Genomic DNA, 15,618 nt, shown 5'->3' on the forward strand with positions numbered 1-15,618 from the left:
CATACCAACATGTTAGTGTTTCCTTTTTACAAATAAAAATTAAAAAAAAATGTGTGCTAAGGATTCTAGGTTTTCAGAAGAATGACAAATAGAAAAAGTAAGTGAGGCTAAAAATGAGAAGGGTCCAAACTTAACCAGTTATATTGCTAGAAAGTTAGTGAGATCTAAGTTAGAGCTGGTGGTCTAGGAGATATCACAGTGGATAAAGTGTTGGACTCTCAATTTTGAGGTCCCAAGTTCAACACCTGGCAGCACATGTATCAGAATGATGCTCTGGTTCTCTTTCTCTCTCTCCTATCTCTCTTATTAATAAATAAACAAGATCTAAAAAGAATTAGATGTATCAGAATATAAATACCATACACTTCAGCACTTTGTTACAAAGGACATTTTATAGTTATTATACCTTCCTATTAAGAAGCAAAAAATTAATTAAAATCAATTATCTGTCAAATGGAAGTGTTTTCTCTTTCACCACCACCTTTTCACTCCATTTTTCATTAAATGAGTAGACATGCTCCTAATTCTATTTGTATGAACAATGTCGGTTAGGATTCTTCGTTGTAAACAACAGAAACTAATAATGTACAGCTTAAAAATATGCTTAAAGTATATTAAGTCCTTCAAAACATACAAAATGCATACAGAACCACATTCATAAAATATGTAGGGATGAAAGGAAGTCATAGACCTTGTTAACCCTAGTCAGGAAGTCTGCCAGCTGGACACTGAACACTGCCGTCAGCGCCTCTGCCAATGTATACTGCACACAGCCACTACTAGAATTGCTGGCAGAATAAATACCAATGCCTCTCTCTTTTTGCACCAATTACTGACTCAAATTTACCAAACACTAACTGGCCAAATTTAAAGTAAAGAAAACAAGTATTTGTGTTTTGGGATATTAGTTATGGGTAGGTAGGTCATGCCTACACCAAAATTCTCATAGGAGAGTCTCTAGCCCAAGACGGTGGTTCAGATTCTGGCAGGGTCAGCAAAGGATGAGAACTGAGCTCTGGTGTCCTGAAATTAGGCTTCCTGTGCTTTGGTATAAATAGTTTTCACAGTTATACAAGTCACTTGCTCACCCTTTTCCCCATTCATGAGAAGTGAAAACATGAGATGTGAATGGGCTGCCAGACTTAAAAGTAAAAAGTAGTTGATCAGGAGTTGGGCAGTAGCACAGTGGGTTAAGCACATGTGGCGTGAAGCACAAGGACCGGCATAAGGATCCTGGTTCGAGCCCCGGCTCCCCACCTAGAGGGGAGTCGCTTCACAGGTGGTGAAGCAGGTCTGCAGGTTTTTTTTTTCTCTCCCCCCTCTGCCTTCCCCTCCTCTGTCTATTTCTCTCTGTCCTATCTAACAACTATGACATCAATAACAACAAGAATAGTAACTACAACAATAAAAACAAGGGCAAAAAAAAGGGAAATAAATAAATATAATTAAAAAAAAAAAGTAGTTGATCTCCCCCACTCAGGAGACAGGGAATGTCCTAGTCAAGGAATAGAAGGATAGATAAGGCAGATGTGGCAAGGACTGGGTGCAACTCATGACTAAGTCAAGAGGGGAAATATGAGTGCAGTGGATTCCACAATGCAGAGCTTAAGGTTTCTGTCTATCACATGCCCATGTGACCATCAAATAGGGCCCATGGGGAACTCTGAGACCCTGAAGTACAACCTGAGGTGGGCCCCCTTCATAACAGAATATACAACTAATAGTAACTAATACCAAATGTGTCGGATAATCTATTGTGATTTATGTGTATTATCCCATTTTGTGCTCACAAGATCCCTTTAAGACAAGTTTTATTATTATCTTATTAGGGCTTTTAAAATATTTATTAATTTACTTTTATGAAAGAGGGAGCAACCAAAGCACCACTTAGCTGTACATATCAGGATCAGAACTCAGTCTTGCCAGTCCTGTACTCTATGGCTAAACTATAAATATTACCCCTATTTTAATAAAAAGCAGACTAAGACTCAGAAATATTCTCTAGGGCCAGCAAATTGCTCACTTGAATAGTGTACCTGCTTTCACAAGCACACGACCTAGGTTCAAGCCAGGTTCTTACTACAATAGAGGAAGCCTGGGTCTACAGTGTCCTCTCTGTGTGTTTGTGTCTATCTGAAAAACTCAGTATAAAGTCATAAAACCCCAGTCATCTTCATCTGCACAACTCTAGGCTTTAGGTTCATGATTAGTCAACAATTTGTTTGGTTTTATATGTTAACTTTCTTTTCAGCCACCAGGTTCCAGATGCTAGCATGATGCCAACCAGACTTCCCTGGACAGACTTTCAGAAAATTGTGAGGATGTGGTTGAGCTTGGCAGGGCTTGAACCTGAGGGGTGCATCTATCCTGTTAGTCTCTCTCTCTACCAAGAGGTTGAGCAGGAAAGGACAGTAGTAACCCCAAAGGTGTGCCTCATCTTATCAGACTACCTGCCTCACAAAGTGCCCGAATTCCTGATATTATGGCCTTTGGATAAAAAGAAAGGGGGCGATGTTGGACATTAAGCCAGCTCCCCCTGCTCCACCCTGCATTGCTGATACTATGGCCTATTTACATAATCATTGTTTTGCCTGAAAGATCCCCACCCACTCCATTCCTTTGATCTATCTTCTTTGAGACCTGCCCTGCCTACAGGATAACATTAATCCCACTAGTTAAAACCTTCGAAACAGTTGCTAAGGAAGTTTCTACCTTCACAGCCTGATTTTGCCTTTCTCCACCCCCTTTCCTAGCCATTTCTGTTTCCGACTTGCCACTTCCAGTTCTATCCTATAAAAGCATTGTCTCTGATCAATAAAGATGCATTACCTCACGCCACGTGTTTGGTTCCAGAGTCATCTATCTCCCGCATCACTCAGTGAGTAGCAGCCCAGGCTGGCTCCAACCCAGACAGTACGTGCCCGGGAAGAGGCACCCCCATGCTATCCCAACACAGACAACCCCACCAATGTGTCCTAGAGCTCTGATTCCCCCAGATCCCTTCCCCACTAGGGAAAGAGAGAGACAGACTGTGAGTATGGATCCACCTGTCAATGCCCATGTTCATCGGGGAAGCAATTACAGAAGCCAGACCTTCAGCCTTCTGCATCCCACAATGACCTTGAGTCCATACTCCCAGAGTCCATACTCTTTCCTATTAAAGAATAGGAAAGCTTTCAAGGGAGGGGATGGGATATGGAGTTCTGGTGGTGGGAATTTTGTGGAGTTGTACCCCTCTTATCCTATGGTTTTGTCAGTGTTTTCTTTTTATAAATAAATAAAAAAAAGAAAAAAGGGAAATAAAAAGAAATACTCTCTAAAACTTGCTCAAGGCTACACAATAAATGTTAGAATTGGAAAAACTAACTCAGAACTTGTCTTTTTTCCATTAAGAATTACAAACTTTGGAGCCCAGATTAGGTCATGCTTTATATGGTCATTTAGTTTGAACCCTCTACAATGAGTATTAAAAGATGATGTACAGGGGGCTAGGCTGTAGTGCACCAGGTTAAGCACAAGGACTGTCACAAGGATCCTGGTTCAAGCCCCCTACTTCCCACCTGCAGGGGGATCGCTTCACAAGATGTGAAGCAGGTCTGCAGGTGTCTATCTTCCTTTCCCCCCTCTGTCTTCCCTTCCTCTCTCAATTTTCTCTGTCCTATCCAGCAGCAACAATGGGGAAAAAAAGGCCACTAGGAGCAGTAGATTTGTAGTGCAGGCACCTAGCCCCAGCGATAACTCAGGAGGCAAAAAATTTAAAAAATAAATAATAAAATAAAAGATGTATACAGGTAAATACGAGGCCTTATAGAAACCAACATATTTCATGGTAATGTGTCTCTCAGCCAGGTACGCCAACACCAGGCCCCCTCCAGCATATTTCAGAAATGCTAACCAGCTTTGTTAATTATCTGCTTCCTCCTGTAGGTATGAACTTCATTGGATCTGCTCTATTAGATAAATTATTTCTTCTCACTATTCATCTGTTGCTTTTCTATAAAACAAAAGGGTTGAACTAGATATTTTATCTCAGAGGTTCTTTCCAATTATAAAATGTTATGTATCTAAAGATTTCAAGATTCTAAGCTACCCTCTCAGGTCTTGTATTCAGAGGCTCAGATTCTGAGGACAAAAGACTGGATTCCGTTAAATGAAGAGGTTTAGATTTTTTAGAGGATTAAGTAAAAAAAAAAAATCTTAGGGAAGAGACATAACCCAAAACACATGAATAATTAGTCTAAATAAGTCTAGTTTACCTTTTGCTGATATGAGTTTTCTGCCACAGGGTGAAGCAAAGATGATAAAAGATGGGAAGGTCTTCAGAGTGGTCCAAGAGAACTGCTGGGATCCAGAAGTTCGTCTTAGAGAAATGGACCAAACAGGTACCTAGGATAAGAAATGCTTTCAGTGTTTGCATGGGATGGAAAAGCAACACTCAGCCTTAAATACTGACTATTTTGTGTGATTGGAACTTCTGATAGCCTGTTTTCTACCTGGCCAGGCTATCTCAGCTTTGATGGGTGAAGGATAAGACAGTCTACTTTAATGTTTTTAGAGAGTAGACTTAAACTCTTTTTTAGTTAAGTATATCTTTTTATTATTTTTTATTTATTTCCTTCTGTTGCCCTTGTTGTTTTATTGTTATAGTTATATTGTTGTTGTTATTGATGTCGTCATTGTTGGGTAGGACAAAGAGAAATGGAGAGAGGAGGGGAGAGAAAGATAGACACCTGCAGACCTGCTTCACCGCTTGTGAAGCAACCACCCTGCAGGTGGGGAGCCGGGGCTGAAACTGGGATCCTTATGCTGGTCCTTGCACTTTGCGCCATGTGCGCTTAACCCACTGCGCTACTGCCTGACTCTCAAGTATAACCTATTTTAAAGTAGACTGTTGTGTCATTAAAAAGATAGAGTGGTATTTTATTATTTTAACATTTTTATTTAAATGCATTTAAATTAAATGCAGTAAAATTAAAATTAAAACAGTAAAAATTAGAATTCACAGACTAAAGATGCCAACTGCCTGCTTAGCCAGATTCAGGGTAGAATTTCTCTCTATAGTTTGTCTTCATGCACAGAACACAGAACACCCCATTATACTAACAAGTAGAAATGGGAATAGTTAAGAAGAAGTATAAATGTAAAAACTCAGAATATTCTATAATGAAGCTAGCCCAGAAATTTAAAGAGTAAAATTGGAAAAAAAAATTTTAAGCTGTATCATTAACAATTTCTAGAAATACTTGTATTCCTTTTTAAAAATATTTTATTTACTTATTATTGGATAGAGACAGAAACTTTTAGAGGGGAGGGGAAGATAGAGAGGGAAAGAGACAGAGAGAGATACCTGCAGCCCTACTTCATCACTCTTGAAGCTTTCCCCCTGCAGGTGGGGATCAGTGGCTTGAACCTGGGTCCATGCACACTGTAATGTGAGCACTTAACCAGGTGCACCACCACCTGGCCCTTCTATGTATATTTATTTATATAAAAATCAAACAAATCCCCACAGTAAACACTCATTAACAGATGAGTGGATAAAGAAGTTATGAGATGATATATATATCAGCTACCAAAAAGGTGAAATTCTGCCATTTACCACAATATGGATGAGCCTAGAGAACATTAAACTTGGTGATATAAGTTACTAACATGGAGAAAAGTAAGTGCCATATAACTTTACTCCCAAGTAGTAGGTGAAGAAACAAATGGAACAGACAAAACAGATTTTTACAAGAACATAGTAGCATAGTGAGTGGTTAGCAGAAGGGAAGGGAAAGAAATGTGGGTAAACTGGGTAGCAGGAGTCAATTGTATGTCAATAAATGATAAGCAAAAATAGATTATATTCAGTTGTATTCCCTGTTGAAGAGTCATGATGCACTTTTTTTTTCATAGAAAAACATAGAAATGTATATCATAAAAAATAAAGAAAAAAATTTTTTAAAAGGGAGCCGGGCGGTAGTGCCGCAGGTTAAGCGCATGTGACACAAAGCACAAGGACCGGTGTAAGGATCCTGGTTCAAGCCCCCAGCTCCCCACCTGCAGGGGAGTCGCTTCACAGGCAGTGAAGCAGGTCTGCAGGTGTCTGTCTTTCTTTCCCCCTTTCTGTCTTCCCCTCCTCTCTCCATTTTTCTCTGTCCTATCTAACAACTATGACATCAATAACAACAACAATGATAACTACAACAATGGAACAACAAGGGCAACAAAAGGGAATAAATAAATAAATAAAAATGTTTAAAAAAGAAATATATATCATGACTTTTCTGACAACCCAATAGATTTACAGCTCTGTATACCTGAAACTTATCTAATTCTATAAGTCAAGGATATTTCAATTTTTCAAAATTTCAAACAATATCTAAAATATGATATGTTTGCCACATCGTATTGTTTTGTTGTTTCTTGCCATTTATGGGTAGTGAACATAGCTGTGTTGCAGAAGTCACCATACAATGTAACCCTAAATTTTGGCACTGGTGGTGTATATACCCAGAAAAAAAGACAATAACACACACACACACACACACACACACACACACACACACACACGGGGGTAGGAGATGGCTTACCCAGTAGAGCATCCTAGGAGACAGTAGCTGTTATTACAGACAATTTATAGATGAAGAAAGTGAGGAATAGAGAGCAGTCAAGCAATCTGACCAAACTATGGATCTAGAACTGGAACTTGATCCTAGACATTCTGGTTCCTAGAGATTAACAACCACATCCTACTACCTCTTCAGAGGTTAAGTTAATAAAATAAAGAAGACCTGACACAATTTGAAAATCTATTCTATTTTAATTGAAAGGGAAATGCAACTGACAGCCACTGGGCTACTTCATTTAACAGAAAGCTGAGATAGATGAAAATAATAAGATGACAATTAAATTACTAATCTGTAAATATGTCTCAATCCCTAACTTACAATGAGTTACTATTGAAGCTGGTTCTGCAGCAGACCCAAAATAAAAGGTCAGAATAGGTGAGTGATACAAGCACAGTGAGGGCTGGGTGTGAGCTCAGTGCTCTCTGTGTAAGGAATTTAAGAGGACCCAGAGGAGAAGGAGTCATGGTATTTCACATACCTGTTCACAATCAATCCTCCCTTCACATCTCTATATGGCAGACATTGTAGTATTAAGTGATTTGCCCAGCATCACAAAGGTAGTAAATAACAGAGCTAGGGTTATAGTTAGAACTGTCTCTTTCATTCCATCACAAAAGCTTTCACAAACTTCCCTCAAGGTAAGAATTACCTGGGGTAGTTTTTAAATGTTTAGGCCCCATTCACTGAATCAGAATTTCCAAAGGAAGTTCTAAGAATTTGTTTTCATAAAGCTGCTCACCCCTTCCTACCCTTTGTTTTAGTCAACAGGTAAATTTGGAGAACATTGTTTTACCATAATCTCAAACCCCATCAAAAACAAACCAAAACATGCAAAAATTCAAGATATGGGGAAGCCAATCCATGATAGTGGAGGAATCTTTCAGTTGGTGAGAGTGGTACACTACCACCTATCAAGGGAGATAGAAAACTGTACTCAAATGACAACTATCTTGTAAATCATTATTTCCCCAATAAGGTGGTATGGGAAAAAAGTAAAGCTCTAAGCATATTGGCTTTTTTCCCCCTTTCCAGTTTTCAGAGACCAAAGAATATGTATCTTAGCCAACCAACACAAAACAACAGAACTCTATTTGAATATGAACTATAGTGACAAGTGGTGGTTACTGGAATGTAAGGAAGGAGCAAGGTTGAAACAGGAGCCCCAGATTCCCACTTTGAAGGCATACATGTAACCTTAGAACTAATCTCAGAAATGAGTCATGTAAGTGAAGCAAGTACATTAAAATGTAAAGATTTTATTATTGAAAGGTACTTATTTGACAATATTCTCTAGTCCCCACTAAACAACTATTAATTCTTTCATTTACTGGATATGTCCAATGGGTTGTGCACTGCTCAGGATTCTGGGGATATGGCATGGACAGACAGTTTCATGTAGTGATTACTACATTCAAGTAGGGAAAGGCACAGAATAAAAATAAACACAGTAATAACAGACTGTGAAGTATTAAAAAGGGAAAGGAACAGAGCAGTAAGAGAGGGAGAGTGATTGTAGTTGGGGAAATTCTACCGAGATGACATTTGAATCAAGATATAAGAGTAAGAAGTAACCCGTCCTCTGATGAATCAAAGGAAAAACATTCCAGGCAGGTAAAACAGCTGTGCAAGACAGCTGGGCAGGAAAGATCTCCAAAGAACAGGCAGAGGCCATTGCAGAATTACATGGGACTGGGAGAGACTATGTGGGCCTTGCAGGCCACATTGAGGTCTGGATTTTTCTTTTAAGTATTACACTTTTAAGCAAGAGAGTGACTTAATCTAAATGTTAACATTGAGTAGTGAGCAAACTATATGAGGATAAAAATAGTGATGAAACAATATAGCTCAGAGGCTTCTATAGTAACCCCCCCCCCCCCATGATATGTGGATGAGGACATGAAAGTGAATGAAATGAACTGGAGAGCAGTTAACAGAATTTATTGGTGGGGTGGATTTGGGCATAAAGCAAACAGACAGCATCTTTCCTAACACTCTAGCCCTAGGAATTTAAAGACATGAAATCTAAGCATCTTAGATGCTGGATTCTGGAATCCCATTTCATGAAGTCCTTCCTCCCACTCCCAACCCTCACATTATTCAAGAGGTAAGCCTGGGACATTCCATGCAATAGGACTTCATCCAGAACTGAATTTAAAATGGGGAAAATGACTGAGAAATAGACTCTTGTGCATTACTTAAGATAAAAAGCCTTGAGAAAACTGATGGAAAGTCATCTTACTTAGGTAAAACTTGACAGAAAGAACAGAAATAATTCTTGGAAATTGAATCTTTTTCTTTCCTGCCTGATGTTATTTTTGCCCATCCTTTACTATACTCCCCAGAGCTTGAAGCTGACAGATAATGGAAGCCTAGACCAGATACTGGGAGAGGAAATAGAGAGGAACAGCACATGGTCTGTTGGGAACTTTCTGGGATCCTTGGCTCTGAGAAATTCAAAGTGAATACATGGCTACTGTACTCATGAACTTTTCCTTTCTTTGTGCCTGTGTCTAGGAGTCACTGTGCAAGCCCTTTCCACAGTTCCTGTCATGTTTAGCTACTGGGTGAGTGTGAGATCTCAAAACATTTCCTTGGTGGGAGAAGACTCATGCCTAGCTCCTTAGCATGTAGCCAGATGCTTCAAATGTTGGTGTAACCCTCTCCAACTCTTCTTCCCTTTAGAAATCAGCAGTGCCAGGGGGTCGATCCCATCTTCAGGGGAGTCGCTTCACAAGCGGTGAAGCGGGTCTGCAGGTGTCTGTCTTTCTCTCCCTCTCTCTGTCTTCCCCTCCTCTCTCCATTTCTCTCTGTCCTATCCAACAACGACGACATCAATAACAACAACAATAACTAGAACAATTAAAAAAAAACCATGGGCAAAAGGTAATAAATAAATAAAAATAAAAATATATTAAAAGAGAAAAAAGAAAAAACCCCTTGGGGGCCAGGTGGTAGCACAGTAGGTTAAGCACACATAGTGCAAGTGCAAGGACCAGCATAGGATCCCGGTTCAAGCCCCAGGCTCCCCACGTGCATGGGGGTCGCTTCATAAGCAGTGAAGCAGGTCTGCAGGTGTTATCTTTCTCTCCCCCTCTCTGTCTTCTCCTCCTCTCTCGATTTCTCTCTGTCCTATCCAACAATAACATCAATGGCAACAATAACAATAAAAACAAAAGCAACAAAATGGGATAAAATGGCCTCCAGAAGCAGTGGATTCACAGTGCAGGCTCCGAGCCCCAACAATAACCCTGGAGGCAATAAATAAATAAATAAAAATAAAGAGAAGTCACTGGCTATCCAGCTATATTTTAAAAAAGGAAAAAAGGGGGCTGGGCAGTAGCGCAGTGGGTTAAGTGTACATGGCGAGAAGTGTAAGAACCAGCCCAAGGATCCTGGTTAGAGCCCCCGGCTCCCCACCTGTAGGGGGGTCACTTCACAAGGTGTGAAACAGGTCTGCAGGTGTCTATCTTTGCCTCCCTTCTCTATCTCCCCCTCCTCTCTCAATTTCTCTTTGTCCTATCCAACAACAACAACAGCCATAACAATAACAACAACGATAAACAAGGGCAATGAAATGGGAAAAAAATAGCCTCCAGGAGCAGTGGATTTGTAGTGCAGGCACTGAGTCCCAGCAATAACCCTGGAGGCAAATAAATAAATAAATAAAAGATTAAAAAAGAAAAAAGGAAAGACCCCTTGATCAGCCTGGTATTCCACAATGTGTGAAAAGGAGGTGCCCTAATGGTGTCCTGGGACACCCAACAGGCTGGGCTTCCTGGGTGGGAGGGTGGTCTATGCATGCAATTTCTACCTGCAGTTAATAGGGGGCAGTAACGCTTTGTCTGAGCTCTAGTGTAGGATGCCAGGCTGATAATTGTGTTTACACCTTCTGATTAGAGCCTCACTTTTTGTTATATTGTATGTATATAACCCTCACTTTGTGTTGTAACACACACACACACACACACACACACACACACACAGGCTGGCAAGATAGCTTACCTGGGAAGGTGCTTGCTTTGCATTGTATAACCCAAGTTTAAGCCTGGTGTCCAACACACTGGGGGAAGCTTTGACACTGTAGTGTTCCCCACTGCCTCTCTCTATTTGAAAAAAAAAATCTGTAGATGGTGAAACCCTAGACATGACCACTAAAGTAAAGAAGAAGGAGAAGAAAATAAATTGTCAAAATACAATGAGTTGGAAATCAAGGAAGAAATCAAAATGTTTCGAGAGTTCAATGAAAATGAGGACACAAGCTATCAAAATATTTGGGACACAGCTAAGGCAGCACTGAGAGGGAAGTTCATAGCTATACAAGCACACATTAGGAAACAAGAAAAAGCACAAATAAACAGCTTGATTGCACATCTTAAAGACCTAGAAGAAGAAGAACAAAGGAACCCTAAAGCAACCAGAAACACAGAAATCACTAAAGTTAGGGCAGAAATAAATAACATTGAGAATAGGAAAACCATACAAAAGATCAATGAAAGTAAATGTTGGTTCTTCAAAAGAGTAAACAAAATCGACAAACCTTTAGCCAGACTCACAAAACAAAAAAGGGAGAAGACCCAAATAAATCGGATAGTAAATGAAAGAGGAGATATCACAACAGACACCGCAGAAATTCAACATATCATGCGAGGCTTCTATGAACAACTATATGCCACCAAGCTAGAGAACCTGGAAGAAATGGACGATTTCCTAGATACCTACCAACTTCCAAAACTAAGTCAAGAGGAAGTGGATAACATGAACAGGCCCATCACAGCTAATGAAATTGAAACAGTTATCCAAAATCTCCCCAAAAATAAAAGTCCTGGACCAGATGGTTTTACAAATGAATTCTAAAAAACCTTCAAAGAAGAACTAATACCTCTAACTTTTAAAAGTCTTCCAGAATATTGAAGACACTGGAATACTTCCTGCCAGCTTCTATGAAGCCAACATCACCCTGATACCAAAAGCAGACAGGGACACAACCAAAAAAGAAAACTACAGACCAATATCTCTGATAAACATAGATGCGACAATATTGAACAAAATTCTAGCCAACCGGATACAGCAGTATATCAAAAAGATTGTTCATCATGACCAAGTGGGGTTTATCCCACGCATGCAAGGTTGGTTTAATATACGTAAATCAATCAATGTGATCCACCACATCAACAAAAGCAAGACCAAAAACCACATGGTCATATCAATAGATGCAGAGAAAGCCTTTGACAAAATACAACATCCCTTTATGATCAAAACACTACAAAAAACGGGAATAGATGGAAAATTCCTGAAGATAGTGGAGTCTATATATAGCAAACCTACAGCCAACATCATACTCAATGGTGAAAAACTGGAAGCATTACCCCTCAGATCAGGTACTAGACAGGGCTGCCCACTATCACCATTACTATTCAACATAGTGTTGGAAGTTCTTGCCATAGCAATCAGGCAGGAGCAAGGAATTAAAGGGATACAGATTGGAAGAGAAGAAGTCAAACTCTCCTTATTTGTAGATGACATGATAGTATACATGGAAAAACCTAAGGAATCCAGCAAGAAGCTTTTGGAAATCATCAGGCAATACAGTAAGGTGCCAGGCTACAAAATTAACATTCAAAAGTCAGTGGCATTCCTCTATGCAAACACTAAGCTAGAAGAAATTGAAATCCAGAAATCAATTCCTTTTACTATAGCAACAAAAACAATAAAATATCTAGGAGTAAACCTAACCAAAGAAGTGAAAGACTCGTATACTGAAAATTATGAGTCACTACTCAAAGAAATTGAAAAAGATATAAAGAAGTGGAAAGATATTCCACGTTCATGGGTGGGAAGAATTAACATCATCAAAATGAATATATTACCCAGAGCCATCTACAAATTTAATGCTATCCCCATCAAGATCCCAAGCACATTTTTTAGGAGAATAGAACAAATGCTACAAATGTTTATCTGGAACCAGAAAAGACCTAGAATTGCCAAAACAATCTTGAGAAAAAAGAACAGAACCGGAGGCATCACACTCCCAGATCTCAAACTGTATTATAGTGCCATTGTCATCAAAACTGTTTGGTACTGGAACATGAATAGACACACTGACCAGTGGAATAGAATTGAGAGCCCAGAAATGAGGCCCCACACCTATGGACATCTAATCTTTGACAAAGGGGCCCAGACTATTACATGGGGAAAGCAGAGTCTCTTCAACAAATGGTGTTGGAAACAGTGGGTTGAAACATGCAGAAGAATGAAACTGAATCACTGTATTTCACCAAATACAACAGTAAATTCCAAGTGGATCAAGGACTTGGATGTTAGACCACAAACTATCAAATACTTAGAGGAAAATATTGGCAGAACTTTTTTCCGCATAAATTTTAAAGACATTTTCAATGAAACGAATCCAATTATAAAGAAGACTAAGGCAAGTATAAACCTATGGGACTACATCAAATTAAAAAGCTTCTTCACAGCAAAAGAAACCACTACCCAAACCAAGAGACCCCTCACAGAATGGGAGAAGATCTTTACATGCCATACATCAGATAAGAGTTTAATAACCAACATATATAAAGAGCTTGCCAGACTCAACAACAAGACAACAAATAACCCCATCCAAAAATGGGGGGAGGACTTGGACAGAATATTCACCACAGAAGAGGTCCAAAAGGCCGAGAAACACATGAAAAAATGCTCCAAGTCTCTGATTGTCAGAGAAATGCAAATAAAGACAACAATGAGATATCACTTCACTCCTGTGAGAATGTCATACTTCAGAAAAGGTAACAGCAGCAAATGCTGGAGAGGGTGTGGGGTCAAAGGAACCCTCCTGCACTGCTGGTGGGAATGTAAATTGGTCCAACCTCTGTGGAAAACAGTCTGGAGAACTCTCAGAAGGCTAGAAATGGACCTACCCTACGACCCTGCAATTCCTCTCCTGGGGATATATCCTAAGGAACCCAACACACCCATCCAAAAGATCTGTGTACACATATGTTCTTGGCAGCACAATTTGTAATAGCCAAAACCTGGAAGCAACCCAGGTGTCCAACAACAGATTGGCTGAGCAAGCTGTGGTATATATACACAATGGAATACTACTCAGCTGTAAAAAATGGTGACTTCACCATTTTTAGCTAATCTTGGATGGACCTTGAAAAATTGATGTTGAGTGAACTAAGTCAGAAACAGAAGGATAAATATGGGATGATCTCACTCTCAGGCTGAAGTTGAAAAACAAGATCAGAAAAGAAAACACAAGTAGAACCTGAAATGGAATTGGCATAATTGTACCCAAGTAAAAGACTCTGGGGTGGGTGGGTGGGGAGAATACAGATCCATGAAGGATGATAAATGACATAATGGGGGTTGTATTGTTAAATGGGAAACTGGGGAATGTTATGCATATACAAACTATTGTATTTACTGTTGAATGTAAAACATTAATTCCCCAATAAAGAAAAAAAAATACAATGAGTAGTTTCTGAGTCTCCTAAGGCCAGTACCTATTTCCATCTACACCACAGGCTTTTTAAATTATAAAGACACTTGTAAATGACAGTGCCTTAGTCCAGAGGAGGTGCTGTTCAGAGCAAATACCTAAAGAGGTGGGTTTTGAAACATACTGTTTTCTCTTACCTGTCTCCACCAGGCCAAACCTCAAGACACTTTAGACTTGTGCCAGTTTCTAAACAACGACCTAGCTGCCACCATTATGAACCACCCCAGGAGGTTTGTGGGTCTGGGCACACTGCCCATGCAGGCCCCAGATCTGGCAGTCAAGGAGATGGAGCGTTGTGTGAAGGAGCTGAAATTTCCTGGGGTCCAGATAGGCTCCCACATAAACAAGTGGGACCTGAATGCAGAAGAACTCTTCCCGGTCTATGCAGTGAGTATGCAGGGCACTCTGCCAGCACACAGGGCCAGGGGAGTAGGTGCACTGAGCTAGGTGTGGTCATGAGATGACACGGACACTGCAAAAGAGAGGAGAAAAATGGCTGACAACATGCTAGATGTAAGTGGAAATACTGAAAGCATTCCCCCTGAGGAATCAGCCATTACACTATAAGAGATAAAGGTGGAAATGCTTCCTGTGTTAGAACTGGGTGAAATCTTTCCATTCTAACCCCTTGCTCTCCATTTGGAAGCCAAAACATTACCCTGAATATAACCACTAGACAAAAGAACCATGTTAATGATGCAAAAAAGAATAAAGTATTTAATTATCAAGTAAGTAGGAAGAAACTGTGGTAACCCATAATCTCACCACCTATAGTTCATTGATTTTTAATTGCATATACCTGCAATTTAGTGAAATCAGAATTCTATTATAAATGTTATTTCATATCCTCACTGGGAATTTCCAATTTGACTGGAAATTCTCTTAATGTGTGATTTTTTTAAATTTTATTTATAAAAAGGAAACACTGACAAAACCATAGGATAAGAGGGGTATAATTCCACACAATTCCCACCACCAGATCTCCATATTCCATCCCTTCCCTTGATAGTTTTCCTATTCTTTAATCATCTTGGGAGTATGGACGCAAGGTCATTGTGGGTTGCAGAAGGTTTGGAAGGTCTGGCTTCTTTAATTGCTTCCCCACTGAACATGGGCATTGACAAGTGGATATACACTCCCAGTCTGCCTCTCTCATTCCCTAGTTTTCCCTAGGCAGGGTTCTGGGGAATCAGAGCTCCAGGACACATTGGTGGGGTTGTCTGTCCAGGGAAGTCTGGTTGGCATCATGCTAGCATCTGGTACCTGGTGGGTGAAAAGAGAGTTAACATATAAAGCCAAAAAAAAAAATGTTGACTAATCATGAACCTAAAGGCTGGAATTGTGCAGATGAAGAGTTGGGGGGGGGGTCTCCATTTTGTAGCTAGCTAGTAGGAATATTTTAGTTATATTCTAAAGGGCCTCTGGCTATACTAGTTTGTTTTTTGTTTTTTCCTTTCCCCTGAGCCTGAAATCTGATATGCAGGATGATCCAAGTTATTG

The 15,618-nt window shown here is 39.8% G+C and overlaps 1 protein-coding gene across 2 annotated transcripts in view; it reads left to right on the forward strand.

Moving 5' to 3' along the window:
* Positions 1-15,618, forward strand: part of ACMSD (aminocarboxymuconate semialdehyde decarboxylase) — an 80,941-nt gene that overhangs the window by 23,743 nt on the left and 41,580 nt on the right. Inside the window, exons 3-5 of one of the 2 annotated variants that reach the window (XM_007532692.3) lie at positions 4,286-4,382; positions 9,129-9,178; positions 14,269-14,505. In XM_007532692.3, the coding sequence (XP_007532754.1) occupies positions 4,286-4,382; positions 9,129-9,178; positions 14,269-14,505 (384 nt within the window). Of the gene's footprint in view, positions 1-4,285; positions 4,383-9,128; positions 9,179-14,268; positions 14,506-15,618 lie in introns of those variants that run through there. The other variant, XM_060178028.1, reaches the window with a different exon arrangement.

This window comes from Erinaceus europaeus, chromosome 18 (assembly GCF_950295315.1).
Source record: "Erinaceus europaeus chromosome 18, mEriEur2.1, whole genome shotgun sequence".
Lineage (NCBI taxonomy): Eukaryota > Metazoa > Chordata > Mammalia > Eulipotyphla > Erinaceidae > Erinaceus > Erinaceus europaeus.